Source organism: Emydura macquarii, unplaced genomic scaffold (genome assembly GCF_026122565.2).
Source record: "Emydura macquarii macquarii isolate MOO-44397 ecotype Brisbane River unplaced genomic scaffold, CSIRO-AGI_Emac_v2 contig_3671, whole genome shotgun sequence".
NCBI classification, from domain to species: domain Eukaryota; kingdom Metazoa; phylum Chordata; order Testudines; family Chelidae; genus Emydura; species Emydura macquarii.
The window spans coordinates 7,820,371-7,847,213 of record NW_027133808.1 but is presented as its reverse complement, the minus strand read 5'-3'; the positions used below and the strand labels follow the sequence as shown (position 1 = coordinate 7,847,213).

At 39.7% G+C, this 26,843-nt stretch overlaps 1 protein-coding gene across 6 annotated transcripts in view; it reads left to right on the top strand.

Annotated features, from left to right (window-relative positions):
* Positions 1 to 26,843, top strand: part of FARP1 (FERM, ARH/RhoGEF and pleckstrin domain protein 1) — a 343,144-nt gene that overhangs the window by 31,122 nt on the left and 285,179 nt on the right. For 5 of the 6 annotated variants that reach the window (XM_067536881.1, XM_067536882.1, XM_067536880.1 and 2 more), the window contains exon 2: positions 17,394 to 17,589. In XM_067536881.1, the coding sequence (XP_067392982.1) occupies positions 17,419 to 17,589 (171 nt within the window). In that variant the 5' untranslated portion in view covers positions 17,394 to 17,418. Of the gene's footprint in view, positions 1 to 4,394; positions 4,510 to 17,393; positions 17,590 to 26,843 lie in introns of those variants that run through there. The other variant, XM_067536883.1, reaches the window with a different exon arrangement.

Genomic DNA, 26,843 nt, shown 5'->3' with positions numbered 1-26,843 from the left:
TTCCAGTGCTTCACCACCCTCCTAGTGAAAAAGTTTTTCCTAATGTCTAACCTAGACCTCCCCCACTGCAACTTGAGATCATTGCTCCAAGTTCTGTCATCTTCTACCACTGAGAACATCCCCGCTCCAGCCTCTCTGGAACCCCCCTTCAGATAGTTGAAGGCTGCTATCAAATCAGTCTCTGCCTCTTTTAGCTGTGAGGCTTGCCCTATTGCTGGGGGGTGGGAGGGTAGTCCTAGGCCCTACCATGTTAGGCAGCTACGGTCTGCTCCATACAATCCCTTGCCACTTCCCTGGCTGCTCCTGCCTTTTTTCTGTTTGTCTGTTCCTTTCACTGGGCTGTGGACTCCACTATTCCCCTTCTGGAGTTCTGTCCCCTTGTATGGCTTTTTCCTAGCCAGGTACTGAGGATCTTCCTCCAGGACACACTCAGCTTCTCTGGCAATGGCCCTTCTCTGTCAGAGGTGTGGTCTGCACCTAAAACTTAGGTCAACCCAGCTACGTTACTGAGGGATGTGAAAAACTCACATCCCGAGAGACGTCGTTAAGCCGACTTAAACCCTGGTATAGATACCGTAGGTCGATGGAAGAATATCCCCTCTCGAAGGGGTGGATTGACCACAGTGACACAAAAAGTCCTTCCATTGCTGCAGCAAGTCTCTGCACTATGGCACTATAGCAGCACAGTTGGAGCACCATAGTCAGGATGCTTAGTGTCTGTTGTGTAGACAAAACCTGAGCCACAGTGTCTTTTGCTATTGCTAATTGACCCGACAGTCGCAGTTAGAGGAGTAATTGGCCAGTCTGTTAAATTTTTCCTGGCTGTCAGTGTGGGGTCTATGCACAGGGTGACCATACATCTCGTTTTGGCTGGGACAGTCCCTTTTCTAAGCTCTGTCCCAGCCGTCCCAATTTTTTGGCAAAACTGGACATTTGTCCCATTTGTTCTTGTGAACTGATGACCGGGTGGCAGGGGCGGGTGGCTTGGGCCAGCCCCACATGGTGTCCCATTTTCCCTTTGGGAGAATATGGTCACCCTATCTATACACTCCATCACATGAGCACAGACTCTTTTATCTGTTTTCTCCCAAGCTTGATCCTTCCTGCCCCCTTCCCCTCCAACTTGTCCTTGTCCTGTCTCGTTTACCCCTTGATTCTTGTCCCTGTTGCATTCATCTCATCTACTTAGTCCCACTCTTCAGGCTTTTCAGCCCAGTCTCCTTATCCTCACCATCCAAGTCCCAATCTCCCCACAAATCCTGGTCTTTCTCTCTACTCACACCTAATCCCAGCCTCCTTGAACTGCCATTTCCAGTTCTCTTCCTGAACTCCAGTTCCTTGTGAGATCTGTCTTCCTGCCTTGCTGTGCCTTTCCAGTGGCTCCTTTTCCCAGTCTTCCCTCTCCAACTGCCAGTCACAATCCCCACCCAGATCCAGTCTTACCAGACTCATTGTCACAATGTAATCCTGTCTCTCCTTATCCCCCCACCCTGGTCTGGCTCTTGTTCCCTCTGCATTTGAGTCAGATGGCTTTCTCCTCCACATAGGTAGAGCCTTGCAAATCTGTGGATATCTGCTTTATGACCATTTTTGTGGACTGAATGCGGATACAAATTTTGTATCCATGCAGGGCTGTACACATGGGCTCAGTGCCAGTTGTAGGATCATTGAGAAGATAGGAGAGACAGGCACCCTCCTCTCAGTTCCGATGCTTTGCCGGGAGCAGCTATTACAGGGAAGCTCCCTTTGAGATATTAGAGCCTGCTTAGCAGCTCTGTGGGGATGCTACATGCATGTATGGCTCAGCACTAGGTGCTGTGAGAAGCTTGAGTTAGAATAGGCTCTTCCAAAAGATTTTAGCTGTTAAGCTCTTACACATCTCTGAAAAATTGCAGTTCGCACACATTCAGTGAAGGTTCGTAATTTGGCCAGTTTTGGGTGAATTTTCCTTTGAACTGCAGAAAGTGCATCCTTGACACAAAGGCCACCCCCCTTGCCAAATTTAAAGTCTCTGCTTAGAATGTGAAGCATTTCAAAAAAGGCCACCAGAATCTAACATGGACAAAATGTGTCTTTCCCTAGCCTTGTTCTTGGAAATGGCTGGATGTTTTTAGCTGGAATTTTCCAAAATGTCAGAGCAGACACCCAGCATGGAAAATTTCAGTCTAACTGGTTAAATTTTGGAAAAGTTATAAGCAACTGAAAGCAGAGTCTTGTCTGGGAAGTATCTGAAAACCCTAATAACAGGTAGTACTATCAGCACTATTTATAATATATTTCTTAACAACTTGAAATTTGATGGTGGGAATGAGGGAAGTACTGAATCCTTAAAGCCTAATGAAAAAAATATTTTCTGGCATTGTGTGGACTTTGCTAGATGTGGCATATTAATTTTCCCCCTCTTACATTTTGAAATCTTTTGAACTTTCACACACTGACTGTCTGATTTTCTCTATAAGTCATAGACATAAGTCACAAACTTCTGCTTAAAAATAAATTAGTTATGGCAACGTGGTTTATTCTTTAACAGGCTTCTAAAGTTATTTAAAGACTCAGGAGCCAAGGAATAATTTCAGTATATAATTTTCTAAATATTTATTGATTTATCAGAAAAATCTAATTCCAAACCTTCAAGTATTCTTAACACATGCATGTTACATACCATGGTATTTTACAGTAGCTGGAGTGTATATTTAATGAACTATTTAATAATTTAAAATCTGTAAACTATTATTCTGTTTGAAGTCATGCAACATATTCCAGTTGTATTTAAACATTCAATGGCAGCTTCTACATATTGATCTCTTCATTCAATTTTTTTTCAAATTTACCATGACAAATAGGAATTGGTTTGAAATCAACAAGATGAAATTCAGTAAAGACAAGTGCAAAGTATTACACTTAAGAAGGAAAAATCAAACGAATAACTACAAAATGGGAAATAAGTGGCAAAGTGGTAATATGGCTGAAAAGGATATGCAGGTTATAATAGATCACAAATTAAATATGTGCCAGCAATGTGATGCAGTTGCAAAAAAGGCTAATATTCTGGCATGTATTAGTGGGAGCACTGTATGTAAGATGGGAGATAATTGTCCAGTTCCACTTTTGGCACTGGTGGGGCCTCAGCTGGAGTATTGTGTCCAACTCTGAATGCCACACTTTAGGAAAAATGTGGACAAATTGGAGAGAGTCCAGAGGAAAGAAACAAAAATGATATAAGATTTTGAAAACCTGTAAAGAAAGGTTACCCGTCCCGTCGTCGTGGCCCCCCCCCCCCCCCCCAAAAAAAAAAAAAAAAAAAAAAAAGTTGGGCATGTTTAGAGAAAAGAAGACTGGGTGGCGGCGGCGGGATATGATAACAATCTTCAAAAATGTTAAGGGCTGTTATAAAGAGGATGGTGATCAATTCTTTTTTTCCATGTTCACTGAAGGACAGACAAGAAGTAAAATGGGCTTAATCTTAAGCAAGAGAGATTTAGGTTAGATATTAGTAAAAGCTTCTGACTCATGTCTATGCTGCAATGTAAGCCCAGGGTTAGTGGGATTTGAGTCCACTAACCTGTGTTAGAGAACTCTAGTCTTGGGTGTTTACATTGTGTTTTAACCCTAGGTTAAGACTTTTCTAAACCAGGAGTGAATCTAGGGCTCTGGCATCCACGCTGCAGATCTGAGTCAAAGTAACCATATCCCTGAGTCCCTAGTTCCCCTTCTCCCTGTAAATGTATCCTCTCTAGCCCTAGGACTGTGGTGCACTATGGGAAAACTTTACTGCCCACCCTATCCCTTACTAGGAAGCAGCTCACTGTGCAAAAGGCTTGATCAGTTCACTCCATTGCAAACCCAGGATGCTCTCTGACAGTGTGTTTACAGATGAATGATCAGAAGAGAATGGGTTTACACTGACCTGAGCTGCTTCCATTTGCAAAAGATGGGTGGCTTCCCTTTTCAATAGAGTGGATTGCAGATGGTTGGGATAGAGAGGACTAAGGAAGTCCTCCCATGGAATTGGAGGATACTTCTGGTTGACTCCCAAGACCTGAGTCAAGCAGGGCTGCCTCTACACTGCAAAGCAAGCGGGCTCGGACCTAGGTCCCAGTTTGACTCAAGCTCAGACCATCCAGACTGGCAGGGTCCTGGGACCCTGGCTCCGAGCCCTGGGATAGCGCAATTTCAGTGTAGACGCAAGGGGTGTGTGATGAGTATACAAACCTCACACTGGGCAACAAGGGGTTAAAGAGATTATTTTGGGCTCAACGAGCCTCGCCCCACCACACCTGCAGCAAATACACCATCTGGTGGAGGAATTGAAGGAGAGAGAAACAACTCATTTGAGCAGCAGAGCTGGAAGAGAGCAGAACTGCAGCCCACAGCTCCAGCAGCGCCCCGGGAAGCCTAGAGTTTCTGGCACAGATGCCCTAAAAGGTCCCTGAGGGCCGGGAGGACCCACCTCAGAAATAATCAGAGAAGGGAAGGACCCTCTTCCCCATCTGTGGACCCTGGACAGTGGTAATCCCCTCTTATTTATTTGATAGGGGAAAGCCCTGGACTAAGCTGACCGGGGAGGGGGAGGGGAGTGTGATGAGAGGAAGTGGCTAAGGGAGAACAGCCTTACACAGCCTCGGTTGCCAGACCACTGGTAAACCCAAAGGGAACTGGGTCGGAGCCTGGTGGAGTGGGAGGGCCTGTGCTCCCCTCCCCACAACCCCCTGCCGGTCACAGGTTGTGGCCTTGACCCACTAGGTCACACTTCCCTACCAAACCCTGATGGAGGAACATCACAGGGGGTTAGGCTTGAGCCCGGGATCAAGCATGGACTTACGCTGAAGTGTAGACATACCCTAAGACAGGGCTCAACAACTCCCAGGTGACAGGTCGCCATGGTGCCTAGGAATTTAATTCTGGCGCCTAGTATTTCTTTCAGTGAAGGACTGGGTCCCGGGGGAGCGGCCGCCGTGCTCCGGCCAGGGCGCCACTGCGTCCATGTGGCGGGGCCAGGAGCGGGGAGCGCTGTGGCTGCCGTGCTCTGGCCAGGGCGCCCCTCTGGGCCAATGTTGTGGGAGAGGGGCAGGGGGAAGGGGCAGGACTGGGAGGGGGGACCAGCTGCCGCGCTCTGGCCAGGGTGCCCTGCTGGGCTCACGTGGTGGGTGGGGGGGAAGGGGCTGCCACAGCCGACCCACCAGCCCTTGAATGAACACTGGAGAATTGTCCTTGAAACTAGATGGGCAGACAATTATGAAAATACAAAGTTTCAAGTATCTGAGTTTCAGAATCCAGGAAAACGGGTAAGTGGAAGATGAAATTAGAGATAGGATAATAAACTGCCCAATGGCCAAGTTCACCCACTCTGTCTCCTCCCTGACACAAAACAATACAAATAAGAATTAAGAGTTTCAAGTAGAAGTTATCAAGCAACAATTTAGCGATAACGCATTCCAATTACAGCTCATCTCTGGCACACAGGGGGCTGGACTTGATGACCTGTCAGGGTCCCTTCTTGTCCTACATTTCTGTCATCCTGGTAAGCGGCTTTGATGGCATTTTTGTTATGCTTGCTAAAAAGAAAAGAAAGAAGAAAACAGAACAAGAGAAGGTTTGCTTTTCTACCGTACTCTGTAATAGTCACAGGGTTGATACTACATATTTATCTGTGCTTTTACCTTCTTTGCTCTTCAAGGTAACAGAGTAATCTCATCTTTAAGTTTAACAGGATCTATACTGTGTGTATGGAGGGGAGGAGCTACACTCATGGGACTAGTCTACTCTGAAAAAGGCTTGCTGGTATAGCTATACCAGCATACTACCAAATCCTCCTAGTGTAAATGCGGCTTCTGCCAGCAGAAATGTGCTTTTTGCCAGTATACTAGCTTATACCAGTTCCCTGAACAGAAATATATGCTGATATATATATGAAATACATGCTGGTATGAAGTCTCTACACTACGGCTTTTGCTGTCATAAATGTTAAAAAAAAAAAATCATGCCCCAATAAACATTATTATACTGGCAAAGGTTTCTATTGTAGACCTAATCTTAGATGAGCTGTAGAGTGCTTATAATTTCCTCAGGTATAAAATGAGAAAATATCTGTTTACCCCTTGACAACATGTCAGTATCCCAGCTTCTTTCCCTAGTACTTAATCTTTCCCTAGTAGCCTAATAGTAGCCTAATTTTCCCTAGTACTGTAGCTATTCAAAAATAGATGCAAACAATTTATCCAGAAATATAATGGTGTCAAGTAAGTCTCAAAAAGAATGACCTCCTCCGACAGAAGGAAGGAGGTAAGATCAGCCCCTTCAGCATGCATGCTGTCTCTTTCTGTATTTTAAATTGTTATACTGTTCACTGTGCTTCAGTGAGGGTTGAGTTTTTATAAACTAAAATTATTTGGATTGCACAAAAGGCAGGAAACTAAAAACAAACCAAAACTATTCCACAAGCAACTGTAAATTGAACTTCCTTGCACAACATAACTTTTTATGTTAAAGTATATGGTCTTAATTTCAAGGTCTTTAACAATATGCAGAATATGAAATGGGATCAAGCTGTAGTTTTCACAGCAGCAAGGACTTTGAATATCCTGATCCTTGAGCATTTAAAAATCTAAAGATAATGCAGGATTAAAGGTTAGGGTTAAAAAATGTTAAAGTACCTACATGATTTAACAGCCTATGTCTTATTTTCCAAAGGTACTTAGGCGTGTAAGTCCCTTTGACTTGCAATGACACAAGTGACTTAGGAACCTAAGTGCTTTTGTAAATTTTACTCTAGGTTTTTTACACTTAACATCTGGATATTTTAGAAAAAAGATAAAGACTTGTGATCACCCATCAAAATAAAAGGCATACATGTTTATGAATTTTATTGAATGTGTGCTTTTGGATTCAGAAAATCATATTTCATGGCTGATGCTGCTGATACACTTACACACTCAGTTTCGTTTGACAGTTTTATCAAACTTTAAAGTCCCCTGTTTTTACACGTGAAGACTTTAATATATAATGGAATTTCTTCCTTGGTCAAAAGAATAGCATTTGTTTTATACTATTTAAAATGTACTGTGGGAATAAAATATTTTTTGGGGGGGAATCTGGTCACAAGCTTGGAGCCAGGTGTAAAATCTTTTTGTATTATCATCATGCCCTGGACTGACTTCACATCTTTGATAGGCCTCAGTGATGCTGGCAGACCAGGTGCCAGCTCATGCCAGTATCCCAGGTCTCACTGAACAATGACAAATGCATAGCTGAAAACCAGTCTTGCTTACCTGTGTGTTAGTACAGTTAAAATAGATATTTGGAGTTATAAGAATGTGTTTAGTGTTTATACTTTATGGAATGCTTGTAGGATGCCGCATGTATTAATCCTATAATATCTGTATCCCATGTTATAAGATGATGTTTATATGTTTGCTTTGTGACTAGAAAAATATTTAAGACTGTAAATCCCCCCCACAGTCAGGGGAGAAGCATTACCAAATGGGATATACTAGTTCACCAAAAGAGGTGTTATCTCTTTCCCAACAAAAAAAGGTCTACAGATAAGCAGTTGTGGACCAAAAACTTTGTTGATTGCTTCCACCACTGCCCTTCAGAGGGTATGTGCTCGTCCCTTTTCCCATCACAGCTTGAACACTGGAGGAAGGGAATAAAAATTCCTGTTTAGGAGAACTTATTCCTATACTGCTTGAATTCTGAGGGGTGAGGATTTCTAAGCATAAGCAAGTGTTTTGCCTTGGTTAGTCCTAAAGTATATACAGTCTGCTTACTATAGAAGTTTCTTTTACCTTTTGTAACCTGACGGTAACTCATTTGTGTATGTATGATTACCTGCTTTAACTTGTCAATAACTCTCATTTCTTTTTCCTAGTTAATAAACCTTTAGTTAGCTCGTCTGTTACAGGACTGGCTATAAGCCTTGTCTTTGGTTTTAGATCTGAATGCAATTGACCTATGGTAGAGTTCCTTGTCCTTTGGGACTGGGAGTAACCTGAATACTGATGTGATTTTTAGTGTAAGTGACCATCTGTCTCAAAGTCCGGCTTGCCTTGGTGGCAAGAAAGACTAGAATAGGGTGACCAGATAGCAAGTGCGAAAAATCGGGACACTTTTTTTTTTTGAAGGGGAGAGGGGAGGGCAAGGCATAATAGTTGCGTATATAAGACAAAGCCCCTAATATCGGGACGTTCTGGATAATATCGGGACATCTGGTCACCATAGACCGTGATTCCATGGTAAGACTGTTATAGTGCTTTAGGAGTTCACCAACCCAGTAACAAGTGTATGATTAACACTTGTTGCTGGGTTGGTAAAATCTAATTATAAAACGTTCAACTAGTTAGGGGTTTTTGCCTTGCTTCTTAACAGTCTGCCCTGAGGTTGCCGCTCATGGCCATGAGCCACTCCAGAGAGCGTGACAGCCTCTTCCCAGGGTACATGATGTTAAACATTCATATGTTATCAACCTTTGTGGTTTTTAGCATGTTTTTGCTATGTGGCTCTCTCAAAATTATGACAATAATAAAATATTCCTTATATACCATTTTGTTGCAGTGTGTCACATAGGTACATAATCAGCCTCTATTTTGTGGTCCTGTGATTTTTATTAATAACATAATAGCTATAAACCAAAAGTGCTGGCCTGAGGCATTTTGTAGCAGTATTCATCCAGCTACTTATTTCTTAAAAACAGGACTATTTCAGAATTCCCCCCCCCACCCCAAATGGCTGATGACAATAGTATTAATGTAGCATATTCTTATGTATTCTTTTGACATGTTTTTATCCGTGGGAAAAGTCTCCATTTTTTGTACTTTGGGCTGGGTATGAGTTTACAGATACTTTCAGAATTCTGTTAAACCTAGAAGGAAATCAGATTACTTCCCCTCCGCCCCACATAAGTGCGTTCTATTTGGCTTCAGCATAAAGAGTTATATGGGTGAGTGAGCATAGAACATTCCAGCTGGTGCAACAGGTTTATTTATGCAGAGTGACTGCATGAAAGAACACACAGGAATTTTGGAAACCGCTTCTAATTGCATCAAAAGAGATCCATATTAATACTGAACTGAAAAACTTCTTTGAGATTTTACTCACCCTCATTTGCACTTTTCACATGACAAACCAACGGTAGTGTTGGACATGATCATTAGCCTGGGCTGTGGCTGGAAATATGAGACTAGAAGCTTTAAGTTCTTTCATGATCATTTATAGCACTTCAGCAGTAATATAAATCTTCTATAATTTTTGAAACATGATGTGGTTATAACCCATATGATGATGCAGTTGTACCCTTATTTAAAAAAAAAAAACTACAAGGATTCCACAGTAATAGCCCAAAACCCCTACAACCTATAATAGTGTTTCTATAGTGTGTTTGACCATTACTGCAGAACACTGTATATTTTTTGTTATGTTAATTTTGTGTATTTGTATGTACTTCACAGGAAACATATGTTTTTAATTTCCTGAGGCATCTTTATTTTTTTTTAATTCTATGTTGTCAGCTGCATCTGCAAAGCATTGTTAGGCGTTCATTTTTGCATCTTTTATGACTAAAGAGGCATGAGTATTAGCACTATAAGCACATAATAGATATGAAGGAAACAAAATGTAGATATAGCATATCAGTAAGTTGGAACTCGTCCTAAAATCCAGTTTTCAGATTAGCTGTTGAAACATAAGCTCTAAGAGATTCCATTGCAATTGAAAAAATAGCTCAGAAGCAGCTAATGCACATCATAACAAAATAAAAGCTTCCCTCTTCTACAACAATATAGAAATTGGGATGTACTTTAACTGTACTGTAAGAACTTTATCTATTTGAGATGGGGAAGTAGAGTGGGAGGAAAGCATTTCAAATTTAATACAGGTGCCTTTGATGTGTATGGGCAAAAACATTAGAAAAGCACACATAATTAAACCGTGTATTGTCTGTGTTAAGTGTAGAGTGTCTAGTCCAATATTTCAGTCAAATTCTAATCTATGTAATCAAAATACCTTGTTTTTTTTTAAATAAGGTTGTCCCCTGTGCTAAAATGTTATAAGGATGCAGACTATGTGGACTAGAGTTCCCCATCTTGCCTGTGATACAAAATCTCCACATTCTGTAAAGGAAAATGGAACTTAATGAGCCATGAACAATCATTGGGAGAGTCATAGACTAAGCAACTGGAGCTAAACCTTCATTGTATCCATTAGATGAAGTCAACTTTCCTTCCAAGTATACGTAAAACTAACGTCTGCCTTCTTCAGAGAACTGTTTAGGAACGAAGGTATTCTTTTCTGCTGTCTGTTTTAGGGCTAACAAGTAAGGAACACTGCCCAGGTTTTTCTCTCATTACCTTGAGGATTCTGTCACAATCTGAGGTCATATCCATTACAACTTAACTTGCCTGGATCTAGGAACTTTTTATTATGGCAGATGGTGGGTGGGGGGAGGAAAATCCATTGATTAAAGTAAGGGGGAGGGAGAAGGACATCTCCTTTTATTCTCTTTGGTGGTGTGGTGACACCTACCCTCCTTTCTGTCTGCTTTAATCAGTAGAAAAATTCTATTATCCAAAAGTTCGGGACAAATAAAAGTCTTCTTGGCCAGGTAAGGGCACCAGAGGATACTGGGGCAAACTGAATGACATCAAGCACAGGCACATTGGGATGCTAGTTAGAGAATAGGTTGGACAGAAGGGTTGAGGAGTAGTGAAGCAAAAAGAATGGAGATTCCCCCAGGTTTAGTGGGAGGAAGAGGGGCTGAGCCCTTCATCCTTAGTTTGCAAGCCTTTGAGGTAACTGCTGCTTGTAGGGCTAGGCCATGTAACTTACAAATCTAGTCATTAATTTACACACTACCTATTGAAACATGCATTTGTTTAAAACAGCACCAACAAATCAAAACGATATTCACAGACCTAGTTAACTTAATTATATATTTGAAAAACATCTGGAAGGCACAAGACCATCCTTGTTTGATGTTTTTGTTTATTTGGGGATGGGTGGGTGTGTGTGTGTGGGGGGGGGGGGATGTATTTCAAAACCAAAGGCTTTAAAAACAATAAATGACCTGAATCAGCATCAGGTAATATTGAAGGCTCTGGGTCAAGTAAATTGTAAGTAACATGGCAAAGAAATGTATGCTAAGGAATATGAATAATGTAGACAAGTTCTTCAGAATTTCACAGAAAGCTAAGTAGCCTTGGAATCAAATGTTTTGTGTGATTTGCAGAAAGCACGAGAAGCTTTCTGATAAGGGCAGACCTCTCATAAGTGTTTCAGGATGTTAGTTAATCCGCTACATGTACATGACTACCGTGTTGCTCATGTGAAAATTCACAAAAGCAAAAAAAATGTGTGCCTATGTCTGCAAGAAGCTCCTATTAGTAGATTGGGCTGATAAACGTAGAAGAATGAGGGGATCAAAAAAATCTGCCATTTTGTTCAACACCATTCACACAATCACGGACGTGATTTTAGTTTTAAAGAATTTGAAATACTCTGTAAATTACAGACCAAAATATTAATACTCATGGACTGCAAGACTTGGTAATTTCAAAGTTTCTTAGGGAAGTGTCTCAAACACATGCCTTTGTTTATTATTGCACTTGCACTTGATGGATCTACTGGCAAGCACGTAGCTGAGCAAGAGGTAGCAAATACCAGATTTGTATAGGATGGAAATCCTTGTACTCTGTGCTAACATACAGTAGGAGTCTTGGATTCTGGGATAGCTTATGGTATCACAGAATTGCAAACAGCTTTAAGACCTGTGGTAATGAAGACAATAGAGCTCAAATTAAAACTGTTTTGCCTGAATTTAGATGTAGTGGTGAATATAGGCTCATAGAATGGTATGCTGAAGTAGTGTAGTCAAGATGCACTTTGTGCTGTTGTGCACTGCATTTAAGCTTCTTGTTCTGGATCACAAAATAGACTATAGCCATATCGAACAGCTTGAATGTATTTTTTGAAAGACAAATTTGACTTTGAAATGACTCTGATCTGTTTTGGCACTCTGCAGTTGGTATACTGGATTGCTAATCAAGGCAGAGCCCTGAAGTCAAATGATAAATGATAGTTACAAGTGTACAGGAGGAGAACTTCTGAATAACAAATAATGTCATATCTGTCACCCATTTGAAGCATACTGAAAAAACTGAATCAAGGTATAATGTAACACAAGTGTATTCTTAAGGAGATCAAGGTAGGGTGATTGGGCGAATTCTGCATCACCATGGCTGACATTAGTTTCCTCTTCCAGTAAAGAATCACTGGTTGTTTGAAGCTTTGTAAAAGCTAGAATCTGCAATTCTGGATATTGTAACAGTTGGAGACTGTTTTGGCCTTTATGTCTGAAAAATTATCTTTGGAGATGACATCTTTGGAGATGACAAATTTGAAGGGGGTAAATGTTTCTGTGTCTTTAGAGACAAAGCTATAGAAAAACTAGGTTTATATGCTTGAAGCCGTTGCTGTTAAGGGCTTGTGCTATTCTATATGATTTAGAATGTGATCTGTCAGAATATAGTGGCATTTGATTTTATATGAAAGCCAGGAAATAAAGCATAAGACCAAGTGAGAATCGAATCCACTAAAAACAAGGGACTTAAAATGATTATCTGACACAGTAATACAAAACAGAACAAACAGAATGCTTAGAAATGCCTTTGGACAATAGAAGGGATCAACAATATTTCATTGAGAGAATGAGAACAGAGCCTGCAAATTGGGGTAATCATGTTTTCTTGTCAGACAACCAAATCTGAAGCCTTGGCTGACAAGGGGTCCCACTGACTCTCTTCAGAATATTTCTCCATTAAAAGAGTCCTCTTCATTTTCAGTTTCTAAAAGTTTTGGTGAATCTTATGCTTTTTCTACGTTTTTCTTTTTAAGATGTGGTCATACACTTCATTGCTTTCTGCATAAGACTGCTGTTCACCACCAAATGAAAAACTGCTGGATTTTTGTCAGTGTTGAAATGCAAATTTTTTGTTTGGGGCCTTTATGTAGTTACAAATGTACATGAGGAGAACTTTTGAATAACAAATAATGTGGTGCATGAATATTTATTAGTGATATAGATGTTGATGGTTGAAGTAGCTCTTTAATTTCTTTCCGTTTATCTTTTCTATTTTAAAATAAGGAAACTGACCCTCTTTGATAGGAGCTTCTGAAAATTCTCAACATTTCCTTGATGGGGAACAGTGAAAGACAAGCAGAATTGTGGTATTATATAATAAAACAAAACAAAAGCTTTAAAACAAAACAGCTGGTCTGCTCTAGTTTTCCCTTCACAGCCCCTCCCTACAGAATGTATTTATTTTTTATTTAAAAAAAAATGCAAATCTCTATTTTAGCACAGATGTCTTACTTGATGAGTGGTGGCTCCAAAACAAGAAATGAATTTTGATTATTCATATTTTCTCTAGTCTACACTTTCCAGATAACATAGAGCTGATTTAGTCACTTCACTTGGCCTGGCTTGAACATTTGCCATTCACCACACTGAGTTCTAACCATATGGATTGTGTTTGAATTACATCATGGGCTCTCTTTCATCACTAATAAGCCTATACTCTCCAATTACACATGAATCCACTATTGCACTTTGTCTTTGAGCAAGTATTTTTGTGTGTGTTTGGTTTGTTAAAATAAAGCAGCACAATACTGTTTTAGAAATTGCAATTTTCTAATCACAAATAGGTTTGATATCACTTGAGTGTGAAAGTAAACCATTAACCAACAAATAATGTACAATATCAACATTTTCTGAATGTGTCTTCATTTATTTCAAACAGATAATCTGCTTTCTTACTATAATATATTGTTACAGAAATTAGTGGTGGAAAACCATTGCTGAATCTAATAGATCTCAAAGCTATATATATAGTAAGACTTTCCCCTGCTATTCAGCCCAAATTTTCCATTTTCATTCTTCCTGTTACTCCTAGTTATACCTTTTTTTACTACTCTATAAACTATCTTCTTTGATATTTATACCCTTGAAATATTGAAATATTTACAGACTTGTTATCCCTACCTCTTCTCCATTAGTATTCAGGCTAACTATGCATATTCATTTTCCTTTTCGTGATAAGTAAATTCCCTCAAGACCACCTAATTATTTTAGTTATTCTTCTTTGAATTCCCTCTAGCTGTCTGTTTTTTCCCACAAATATTGAGGTGCCTAGAACCAATGGTGAATATTTTATAAGGGCATTCTCATTACAGATATGTAGAAAGATCTATTTATTCCCTTTTCCATGAAGTGTATTCAGCCAAAACTCTCATTAGTTTGCAAGCTCATATCCATGTCATCCTTTAGGTCTCTTCTGAAATTGCTCTCTTCCATAAATTTTTACTAGGAACTGAAGTTAGATGTACTTGTGGATAATTGCTTGAATCATTGCCCTCCACAAACACATACACTCTCATTATTCCTTTTGAAAATCTGTATCATACCTACTCTTCTCCAGTCCTCTGCCTCCCTAGTTCTTACTGACTTATTTTAAATATAAGCCAGCAATTCGCTAAATTCAGTAGCATTCATCTGCAACATTACACTGAATACATTCATGTCTTTCAAATGTTTCCAAACCTGTTTTTTAATAGCAGCACTTAAAAAATCTTTATTAAATCGTAACTGTCCATAAAAAAAAGTCATATCTGAATTAAAACTAACTTAATTCCAGTCACTTATTAATAGGTCTGCTGTGTTGTTTTTTCCCCTGTGATACTTTTGGAAAAACCCTCCTCAAATCCTTGAACCCTCTGGACTCTTATTCTTGTGGTTCCCCCCCCCCCCCCCTCCTCTCCTGCTTTCTGCATATACCTTTTCTCTGCAAACTTAAACTGGTTCTGGATCCATCTAAACACTACAAAATCCACATGATTAAGCATGTCTAATATCTTTCTTTCTCCTTAACATGTGGATGGAAACAAATCTAGGCCTCAGTCTCGCAAACACTTAACTTTAAATTAAGCGCATGCTTAAGTGTGTGGAGAGGTGTGTGCAGGAATAAGGAGATGGTTTGTAACTGAGATAAAATGCATGGTTACTGACTTACCTAACTGCACCTTTCACTACTGTTGCCTTGGCCCCTCCTTTCCCACAATTTTAGTATTTGCCTATCTTACTGTCTAAATCCTAGACTGTCAGCTCCCTGAGGCAGGAACTGGCTTTATACAGCACCTATCATAACGGGGTCCTAATCCCAGTGAGTAGTATCCAAGGACCCTGCAATAGAAATAATAAATACTTAATGCTTTAGCTCTAGGCCTCTGCAACTGTTAAATAACCAGGCAGAAACACTTAGTTTCCTAGCAGAGACTGCCCATTTGTTTTCCCCCATGTCTTTATAGGTTATCATCTCTCTAATCTAGGAATTTATATTGTATTTATTGTTGTATCGGAGTACCTGTTGTTGAGCAGATTATCCTGGAGTTATGTTGGTTGATGGTTTTTTACACCCCCCCCCCCCCCGAATAATTGTTTTTTCTGTAAGTACTGTAGTCCTACTGTCGGGGGGGGGGGATTTAAAATCTACCCCGGTGATAATGGAAGCATCACTTGGGTAGCTTGTCCCTTCTATATTTTGCTGTAACATTGCTTTTCCTGTTTCATGGACACTCCTGATTTGTAAATAATTTCAAACTTATTTGCTTCAAGTTAACATTTGGCTTGCACTTGGTTAAATTATATGTTAGCATAATCTCTGCACTGACACTTAGTGTGGTTTGTCCCTCTTATGTTCCATTGCACAAGTTCTCAACTTGTCATACAGTTAAAGAAAACTGTATTGTCTCCTAGGGAGCATCTTTAGTTGTGCTATCTGTGGCTTTTTTTACTTAACTGCTTATATGCCTCTCAGTTGTGCCTGTTCAATTGTAACATGGAATTGTGTTCTTCCACAGCCTGCTCCTGCCATCTCCTCCTACCCAGCTTACTCCCTGCTTCTACAAGTTGGTGCTTAATAGTGGCACTTGTGCATATGCAAATATCAGTGTGGACAGTTTATTTGGGAAGATTTCCCTGCAAAATAAGAGTTTTAAGTACTTAGAAAAGTGATGTGGAATAAACTTTGCATAAGACTGACCTACTTTCGCTCTACTCAAATAACCTTACAGAGGTGTTGGTATTTTATTTCATTTATTTCATTATTCCAATTTCTTTTCAATAGTAATATGTTGTGCTAATATATATAATTTGTAGCTCCTTCCTAGTATTTTTTCCATAGGCCCTACAGCATTTTGACCCCAAGTAAAAATCCAGAGACTGATTGGCTCTATTGCTGCTGTATGTTTGTTCAGCTGGAAAGTTACACTTCCATTCCTCCTGCTTGTGACATGCTTGTTAATGGTCATTGATCAGCACATAAAAGGCATGAGGAATGGAAATGCAATTACCAAGCTAGACAAATAGACAGTAGCAGCAGGCTCCATCTGAAACCCAGTTAGATCATCCAAAGACAAAGGAAAAGAGTGAAATAAAATTCTAGAATGATGTGTGAGATTTGCCATATAAAACTAATGACTCTTGAATTAAATAAGAAAATTCAAAGTCATGTAAATTAATGAAAAGTCATGCTGTCCCAGGTCATCTCACATCTTGTCCTTGTAGGACAGGACAATTATATGCTAGAGAGTAGAGAGTGCTGCTATAGAGTAGTGCAAAAGTTGAATGGAAACTCAAATAGCAAATCTCTTTTTTAACATCTGGTTCACTAGATTTGTTAAATGCAAACAAGAAATTGTAACTTCTCGGGGGCGATTATGTGAGCAAGGAGGTAGTGGCAACAGGCGTCTTTAAAGTGATCTGGCAAGGTCCTCTCCTTTGTCTTCACTCCTATTTCCAGAGTCCTGAGAAAGATCAAAACTGACACTTTATTGGCTATGCCATGGTGATTTTGCTTTTTCGGATCTATTGATACTGTACTAATGCCACAGCAACCTGATTTCTGCAGTTCTTGACCACCTTATCCTGGGTCTGCACCAACATCCAAACCTTAGAATAGTTGTTGCTGTTGACATAAGAAATAGAAATTGCCAGAATTGTTTGAAACTTTGCTTTCTTGTGTCTGTCTGTCTGTGTGTCTGTCTGTCTCATATATCCTGTTTCGAAAGACAGTGACAATTGTACCTTGTGCACTGCTGTAATATGGGGATAAAAGGATACATTCCTAAACATTGTCTTGACCCCTGCAGGTGATTTAGCTTATGTCCTAAGCATGAGGTTTGAGTATATTCCTTCCTTTTTGTATCACTGATTTAGCTTGTAGAGTGTTACATCAAATGTTAATTGTTTTGCACTTCTCCAGTTTAAATTTACGTACTCTAATGCCTTTGATCAGCAATCTTTAGTGCTGAGTTAACTGTTTTCTTTATTCTTCTTCCTCTGTCAGACTTAAGAAACGTGTTTCTCTAAACATGGGTGAAATGGAGCAGAGATCAACAGCGGGATCCCGGTTAGGAGCTCAGGAAAATGCTGGGATCAGTACGCTGGAACATGGACAGAAACTGCCTATGACACTTCCTGGAAAACTTACCTCCATCAAAATCCAGATGCTGGATGATACACAGGAAGTTTTTGATGTTCCGGTAAGAGTTTGAAAATGAAATGATCATTCAGTGATTTTTAAAAGTATTTTGTGAATTGAATTGCCCAATACTGACTTTGTGGTTCACTGATGGCTAATTGATCATGTTGTATTTAAAACAATTACTCCCATACCACCATTATGTGTATGGTTTTACAGCAGAGTAGCATTAAACTGTATAGCAGATGGCTATTGTTATTCTAATAGTAATTTCTGTTTGAATAGCTTCAAAAACAGTTGAAAGCAGTAATATTTTCAAATGTTGTGACAATGGTTTCTTCCACACTCTAAACTTCTAGTATTTTCATAAGGGCTGTGTGATTGTGCTGTGTATGTTGCTCTTTGTTCATCTAAACTATAGAGCTATAGTGATGGGGTTTTTTTCTTATATTCTAGCAGTGGTGACCAGAAGTATTGGATTTTTCATTAATTAAATTACTACTAAAAATAACAAAAGGTTTAAAAAAAATAAATCTTTGATGCAGGATAGAAGCCCAGAGAAATCCTAATCAGAGTTTCCTTTCCATGTACTAATTTTTGAAATTTATCTAAGTTGTATTTGCTAATGGAAATGGTGCATTTTGTGGGGGGGGAGCAGGGAGAAGTTCCTAATTTTGTTTTGAAGACCAGCCATCCTTTTACATGTGACCCAGAATGACAAAGACATTTAACATAACTCTGTGATCAGTGATATTTAACAGCCCAATGAAGATTTGTGTGCTCATAGCATTTAATAGTGAAAGATCTTAAATATTATTTTTGTGGTTGAGGAATCATACCAGAATCCCGTACCCTGCTCTGAGGCACTGAGGTTCAGTGAGTATGATGCAGGAGACCTGGGTTCTGTTCTCATCTCTCAGTGAGCTGCTCTGTGGCTTTGGGCAACTTCCCTAACTTCTCTAGCTCAATTTCCCATCTATAAAATGGGAATTTGCTAATTTCATGAAACAGACTGAGTTTTCTCAATGAAGAGCACTATAGATAGAAGGGCTGTGATATAATTAATAAAATAGTTATCCCTGATTTAGAGATAAGGGAAACTTGACCAGGAAAGTTACATGACTCGCCCAAAGAAACACACACACTGTTGAAAACCACCTACTTTTAGCTTTTGTTGTTCTATTCTAGCTGGTTGCTAACCTAGTTTTTTGAAGTATTTTAGTCTCAGTACTTCCTATTTTTGAAAAGCTCTGACATTAGTATTTATGAAGTGATCTGCTAAATAAAATAAATTACTAATCTTAGAAATGTGGAGTCTCTAACTAATTATATTGATAATATTCCCTGTGTACAGTTCAGAATGTTTATGAAATATCAGAAAAGTGGAATATAGTTAATATTTTTCAAATTCTCATCCCAGTCCAAAGGAGATATACTTTGAAATCCTAGGAGCTAGTTAATTGTGTGCTTTTTCCCATCAAGTGTGGTGCAAGCTTCCCCATCATTCTAGAAATGCACTCCTCTTCTGACTGATAGCATCTCTGATATACAGAACAAAGACATGTGGATTGTGAGCAATCATACCCCATATTTGTATTGCAGATAAGTATTCACTAAGAATTATCCTGAGATCAAACTCCTCTCAGAGGACATTTCAGAGTCGAACATGGGTAACAGCTTAATTCAATAAGCTATTACAACTCTAGCTTTCCTTCCAGCAATTTTAGAAAACAATATTTTTCCAATTGTTGTATCAGAAGATATGCAGTTAGGAAGCGTGACCAATCTGTGCTCTTTACCCTTCACTGACATTTGCAAGAGCTAGGTCCATACAACTTTCTATGCAGATTGGTTCAAAACAGATATATTTTGAGGCTCTGATCTTGCAACTTCATCCACTTCAGGCAGACCCCTGCACTTGCATGGTGCCCTATTGCAGTGGTCCCCAAACTTCTTACCCTATGTCCGTGTGTGGTGTCGTCCGTGTCTCCCCTCTCCAGAGGCTGTGACCTGGAGCACGCACTGAGATGGGGGCCGGCCGGATCCAGAGCAGAGTTCAGGGCAGAGCGGGACTGGGTGGTGCCCCCCCTGGTGGATTGGCCATGTTCAGCCACACCCCCGCCCCCCTCCAATGTTCCTCTGGGGGAGAAAGAGGAGCTCGTCCCACAGTTTCAGAAACTCTGCTCTATTGGCATGCCTCCACAGGGCAACTTGTGGGATCTGAGATTTTGCAGGCGCTTTGTTTGTAAGGTCTATTGAAAAGGTGGCAAAAGTTTGGGGCCTTTCTTGGGGGAATTTTTTTTTTTGGCCTTTAAAAGAATCCTGTACATTCGTAGCGCTGTGTTATCAACCACAGCTCTTCTCTAAACAGTGTTTTCGTTATCTTCCCCTGCTTCAAGGACATGTTAATTTTTCAGTCCCATCCACATACATGCCAAATCCTTTTTACTGTTTCAGTTGGATTTTAGACTCCTCTCTACATAATTTATAACACTTAGAGTACATTTTAATTTAGTAAACAAAATTCATTCCATGTTTCCCTTCATGATGATAAAAATCTTAATACATCTAGATTGGGATGTTTGCTTCTGATGGGAAACTATTTTCCTGTTAAAAAGTAAAAAGCTTTGAAATTGAACCAGAATGATGCAACATACATTTAAAAGGAAAGTAACTAACAGCATTTTAACAAACTACTTTTTATAAACATAGAAGCAGAGAAAAAGACATGGAGTACATATACGCCTCTGTACATACACACACAGCTTGAAATCCATCTCACTCTTTAGTGGCAAGTGGGAAAGCCCTCTTGTGAGTGAGAGAGGCCTAAGCCACTAACTTCTACAAAACTTAAGTTTTAATTTTAAAGAGAATTAGGTTTCTTGCCCTTGTGGTTGTGAAGATAACCTTCCAAATGGAACCAAGCATAAATTGATGCAATATTGAATTCCTGAGTCAAAAGATGACCGTTCCAGCGGTGGTTGTGGTCAGATTTTGTTTAGTTTCAGTACTGATATCCAGAATCTTGTGGGAAGTTGCAAAACTCTCAAGAGTCATGTCCATTTGATGCTGCTGCTGTGGAAAGCTGAGGAGCAACAGAGACAGAACCTGGAGTTGTTCGTTAGGAGGCTGGGAAAGGGATAGAATAGCTGAGATCTTTTTCCTCTTCCTCAAGCAAGGAGGATCCCAATTCATCCCAATGTCTTCCCTGAGTTAAGGGCTGAAAAAGTTCCCAATCCACATCTGTGTCCCCTGAGAAAGACCTCAAGCAAAACAGGGAAGCAAGATTAGAAATTGATGATGTTTTTAGGGTAAAACATAAAAACACATATGCAGAACACCTACCTCCCCCCAACACACAGATCCCATCGACCTTTCCAACCTCCTCTATACACCATAAAACAGCAAAAAGATTGCAACTTTTCTACCCTCCCTCATTTCTCTTCAGGCAAATGCTTAAGAAGTAAAATAGTTTAAAGAAAAAAACATTAGACTCACCTGTTCTTTTAAGGTAAAGGTTAATTTTTGGTCCCTGTAGCAGCAGCTGTAGAATCTGTATTATTCCTAGCTCTGGTTTAAACTGTTGGTTTCTGACAGGTATAAATGCTTTGTTCTTGTTTAAGAGGAAACCTGGGAGGGAAAAAAAAGCAAATAGTTTACCTAGTGGATAGGGATGGGGGAAGCCGTAGACATGATATATCTGGACTGTAGTAAGGCTTTTGACATAGTCCCACATGACATTCTCATAAGCAAACTAGAAAAATGTGGTTTAGATGAGATAACCATCGGTTGAGTGTCCAACTGGTTGAAAAACTGTACTTGGAGTAGTTATTAATCGTTTGCTGTCTTAACTGGAAGGATGTATCTAGTGGGGTATATAATCCTCCAGCATCTGTCCTGGCTCCAGTACTAGTCAACATTTTTCATTAATAACTTAGATAATGGAATAGAGAATATGCTTATGAAATTTGTGGATGATACCAAGCTGGGAGGGAGTGCACTTTAGAAGATAGAATGATAATTCAAAATGACCTTGACAAATTGGAGAATTATTCTGATATCAACCAGATGAAACTCAATAATGACAAGTGTAAAGTACTACACTTCAGAAGGAAAAATCAAATGCATGACTAAAAAATTGGGAATAACTGCCTAGCAGTCGTACTGCAGAAAAAGATTGGGGATTATAGTGGATGACAAATTAAATATAAAACATGATGCAACTGTGAAAATGGCTAATATAATTCTGGGGGAGTATTGACATGTGAGGTAATTGTTCCATTCTGCTTGGCTCAGTTTTGGATGCCATACTTTACAAAAGATATGGACCAACTGGGGAGAGTCTAGATGAAAGCAACAAAAATGATAAAGTGCAGAAAACCTGACCTATAAGAGGAAATGGGTGTTTTTGTTTTTTAAACAACCAAACAAAAAACCCCACTGGAATATTTTTTTCTTTGGGGGGGGAGGGGGGAGACGTGAGAGGATCTGATAACCCTTCAGGTACATTAAGGGCTGCTATAAAGAGGATGACAATTAATTGTTCTCCACGTCCTCTGAAGGTAGGCAAGAAGTAATTGGCTTAATTTGCAGCAAGGGAGATTTAGTTTAGATATTAAGAAAATCTTTCTAACTTTAAGGATAGTTAAGTACTGGAGTAGATTGCCAAAGGAGGTTGTGGAATCATTGGAGGTTTTTAAAAACAGTTTTAGAAAAATACCTGTCAGGGTTAGTATAGGTATACTTGGTCCTGCACTGGGGGATGGACTAGGTTCCTTGCAGCCATACACTTCTATGATTCTGTATAGATGCAAACTACATCCTTGGCAAAAGCAAACACAAGTGTATGAAATTGGTTCATATTTGATTTTTTTTTTTTTTTTTTTTTTTAAATATTCTCCAGAATTCTAGACAAATCTGTTTGTTTTTGTAAATAAAATATCATAAAGGAGATATGCAGAAAAATACCCTACAGTCTAATTGCTGTTAACAGTTAATATTCCATTCAGGAGAGTTTGAGGGAGTAGTATTTACTTTCTAAAAATCCTGCTAAAACTTGAAACGATAAGGGTGGATCATTAACATGAAGCCAGCTTGAGTTACTACTGCAGTTAGCTGGCATGGTGGTATATTTGCAAACACACATTTCTGGAAAAATATAGGCACAACTTATTTCTAAAGAATTTAACGAAATGTTATTGTGACCACCTACTACAAGTTTTAACAGAGCGTTGATAGCTTTGTTCTTTTATATTAGGCTGAATTACATCAAATACCTAGATTTAAAAAATTGGCAGCTGACTTTTCTCAGCATCATTACTATTTGTTTTAATTTGGGGAAAACACAAATTAGCAGAGTGAAGACATTCTCTTCCACTCTTGGAACTTGTTTATGATACAAAGCATCTGGGAACGTAGTGGACGTTTGTTATAATTCAGTTTGCTGGTGCTATATTTCTGCAACTTTTTAAAAAAAAATCAAATTGTTGGCACAGAAGTGCTGATTTTAGTGAGAGATGAGGGTGCTCATCACCTCTGAAAATCAGGCCATGAGTTTTCAGTTAATGATTCTCCTTTAGTTCACTGCTAGCAGCTGTTAGTCACGAGTTTGCTCTGTGAACAGATTGTGTGTGAGCATTACAATAGAAATTAGGTTTTTTCTCGCTACATTGCTTCCGTGTTTTCCTCCTGAGTTAATATAATTTCCAATTTGGGTATATTTGATGCAAAAATGTGATTTTTTTTTTTTTTATTTTATTTTATTTTTTTTGCTCAATTAAGTATTGTTACCACTAGCTAATCTCAGACCTTTGTTTCTCCAATCTGTTTAAAATAATGTTTGGCTGACCTAAGATTAGATGGTGGACTGCTCAATTTATTTATTTGTTCTTCTGTGGGAAACAAAGTTCACAAAGTTTAGGTAACTGACAGAGATGGCTGTTAGCTAGGGAATAACTGAGATCTAATGAACTGAGCACGGACCCGGGAAACAGGAGATTTAGATTTTATTCCTTCTTTGCCTCTGGTCTCTTGTATTGTTGGGCAGGTTCTGTATCCCCTTGATAGCTTAGTTATCCCTTCTGTAAAATGGGAATAATAATTTTCCACCTTTTGTAAAATACTTGAGGTCTATGGATGAAAAGCACTGAATAACGACAATTTTGTTGGACCTTCTCTACTGAAAGTGGATCCATTTTTATACCTTTTAAAAAAGGCTCATGAAATTCAGCAGTGTCAATTTATGAGCCTTATACAAAAATGCCAGACAGGACTGAAATGCACAGACAGTTGTGTGGGGAGGCTTGCATGTTCCCCACCTGTGCCATGCCTAGTCATTGCTATCAGTTGCTCACTGTCATGGATTTACGGGGTCTAGTCTATGCCCCAGCCCATAACCAGTTCCTTGGGATGGACCCCTTTAGTGTGCCATGACCCAAGGATCCACACACTTCCACAGGGGCAGGCCCATAACCTCTAAGACTCCAGCACTGGGCCTTCAGGCACCAGCAATCCCTGTCTCCCTCCGTGGCTCACTTCAGAGAACCCAGCCAAGGCAGACATCTGCGGGAGACTTATATTGTACTCCTTCAGAAGTAAGTGTCTCAGTGACTATCTGAAGTGACTCTAGGCACCTTTTTCAAACAAGGTAACAATTTTTTATCATCTAGCATACAGATTGAGAACATCGTTAGGTTAGCATAGAGAGGCAAAGGTTGAGATTGAATTCAGACTGGCCAATGGCAGGCCAGGCCTCCCTTGAAGCGTACCTCCATTAGAAGCCTTCTTGGTCCCCTCTCTCTGTCCAGGTGTATGTGTGCTTGTCTCTGCGAGCTCAGCTCTTAACACAGCCACCTAATACCTGTCCACTTTGTTCTCCTGTTTGAGTTTGGTCTTCTTCCATGCAGAAAGGTGGTGGTGGGGGTCGGTCACTGTGTGTGAATGTCTCGGCTGTCTGGGGTTTCCATTGTCTCTTTGAATCCTCCATGCACATGAATAGACTTTATTTAAACAGGCTGCCCGTCTCTTCCCTCTACACTCAATGCATAGCAATGCATAGCCCAGAGGGAAACTGAGGTGGACACAGGCATCGTACACGTATTACCAAAATACCCACATTTGTCTCTCATTCTCTTGTATACTAAATTAATAAATTAGGGGAGAATATAATAAAATTGCTAGAGAAATTGTATGTATTTATTTGTTTTCTTAGTTTTGCTTTTATTCAAAGTGCAATAGCTTTTGAACAAAATCTTTTTTTAATCATCAAAGTGCTGCAGATTTTAAGGAATAGTCAGCAGAACTGGCTGAAGCACCTACTGAAGATTGATTATTTTAAAAAAAAAGTCATGTTCATGCTGAGCTTCTATTGCTCATATTTACAGTGAGCTTAAATTGTTCAGTACCAGAATTCATTTTATTAAAAGTGCTATAAGTAGAAAGAGGAGATGCCATTCTCTTTACATAATGCAGCAGAAAATATGATCAATTCTTATTTTATTAGACTGCTTTGATGATTCAGTGACTCAAGCCAGGTTTAATAGTGACTAACAGGGTTTCCTGTCACTGATCATACCATAGTTCATAAATTACTGATGCTGATTTGTTGGGAAAGGTGACAGTGATGCAGCATAGAAGGTTAGAGTTTCTTTTTTTGTTAATACCAAGGGAGAGATTAAGTTTATTTTTAAAGGAAGCAATGATCCTTGTAAAGGTTGTGTGTAGCTTATTTTAATTAAATCAAATTTTATATAGGTTTATGGCAGAGTGTAGAAATAAGTGACTACCTTTTTGTTGCTCTTTTGGGAACCTACAAATGTACTCATTTGTTAGATTACTTATTTATATTAAATGTTGTGGCCCATTCTCTGAATAATCTTAATGTCCTTCCCCTCTCCCCCCAGAGGAATTTAGGTCTTGTGAAAGGGGCTAGATTGAAAGACTTCAACCAAAGCACTGTTATCTATAGAAGAGGGATCGCACAGGCAATAGCATAGTAAGGTTCCCTGCACAGCAGTGCTACTATGCCTCACTCTGCTTTGGATGGGCCTCATGCAGGGGAAAGGGCCTTCATGCTCATCTGGTTCCTGGCACCTTGCTGTAATTGCCATTTACTACCAAATATAATGGTAGTTAATATGATGAAGACTCTTGGTAAAGCTGCCAACTTGCTTCACATTGGCCACTAAGCAGTCACTAGTTGGTAACTACGTCTATCCTCTTCTTGGCTTGGCTTGGCTTGGCTTGGAGTCTGCAATCCTAGGTTCATTATGCCACTGAAGGTCTGTCCTAAGAGGTGCCCAATACCTGCAATTTCCAGGGACTTCAGTGGGAGTGTCTGGTGCTCAGCATTTCTGTGGATCCAGACTTTGTACATGAGCTGAGACCATAAATTTCACCAATTGGCACCACTTTGGGAGTAAACTCTAGTGCTGGTAAGAGTATGTGTAATAGATTGAATTTTCATACAATTAGAACTGCCTTAAGTGAGCAGTCAAGGGACTGACAATATCTGGTTGCTTAACAGAGGTGGCTTTCCCAAAGATGGACCAGAGCTGTTTCAATATGTCTAGGGAGTTCTCTTATGACAGGTGGAAGCCTAGCAAGGATGGTCTCTTATACAGATTTCACTGTATAATGCTAAACCTCCCTTTCCATTCTAGTCTACAGTTTTTTGTTGTTTTTTTTTAGAAGAAAGGCTTCCTTGGGTTTGGGTGTGTCCTCTGGGAATAACAAGCCCCATTCTCTCTCCAAAAGCGTTTTCTCTGTGTTGTAAATCATGTTTAGTGCCTTCTAAAAGACCTCTTCTCCCTTCTGTTTGAGACTTTATGCAAGAGGGATTTGATAGGGATCTTGCTGTTCTTTGGCTGCCAGGTTTCCTACAGCTTGTATGCACTTGAAAGGGTTTATTGGTATACATGTATTGGTAGAAGTATACTGGCAAACCCCCTGTGGAGAGACAGCTTAAACCGGCAAAAGAGTTCCTTTGCTGGTACATCTTAAAACCATTTCCCTCCAAAAGAATAAGCTGTACTGACAAAGGGACTCTTTTGCCAGTGTAACTGTGTCTAGGGCTTTTGCTGGCATAGCTGTGTTGGTCAGGGATGGGGGAAAAAGTCCCACTCCTGACTGACATAGTCATGCCAGCAAAACTTTTAAGCGCAGACCAGGCCTTAGTTGACTAGATTCTGTGGAGCTGCTTCCTAATGCTCTTAGGTAAGGATACAAACAGAGTCTGTGTGGATAGTAGCCAGCCACACCATGGTTAATATTTTTTAAACTGCAAAGAAAAACGTATCTAGTCTTGCATGCTAATAT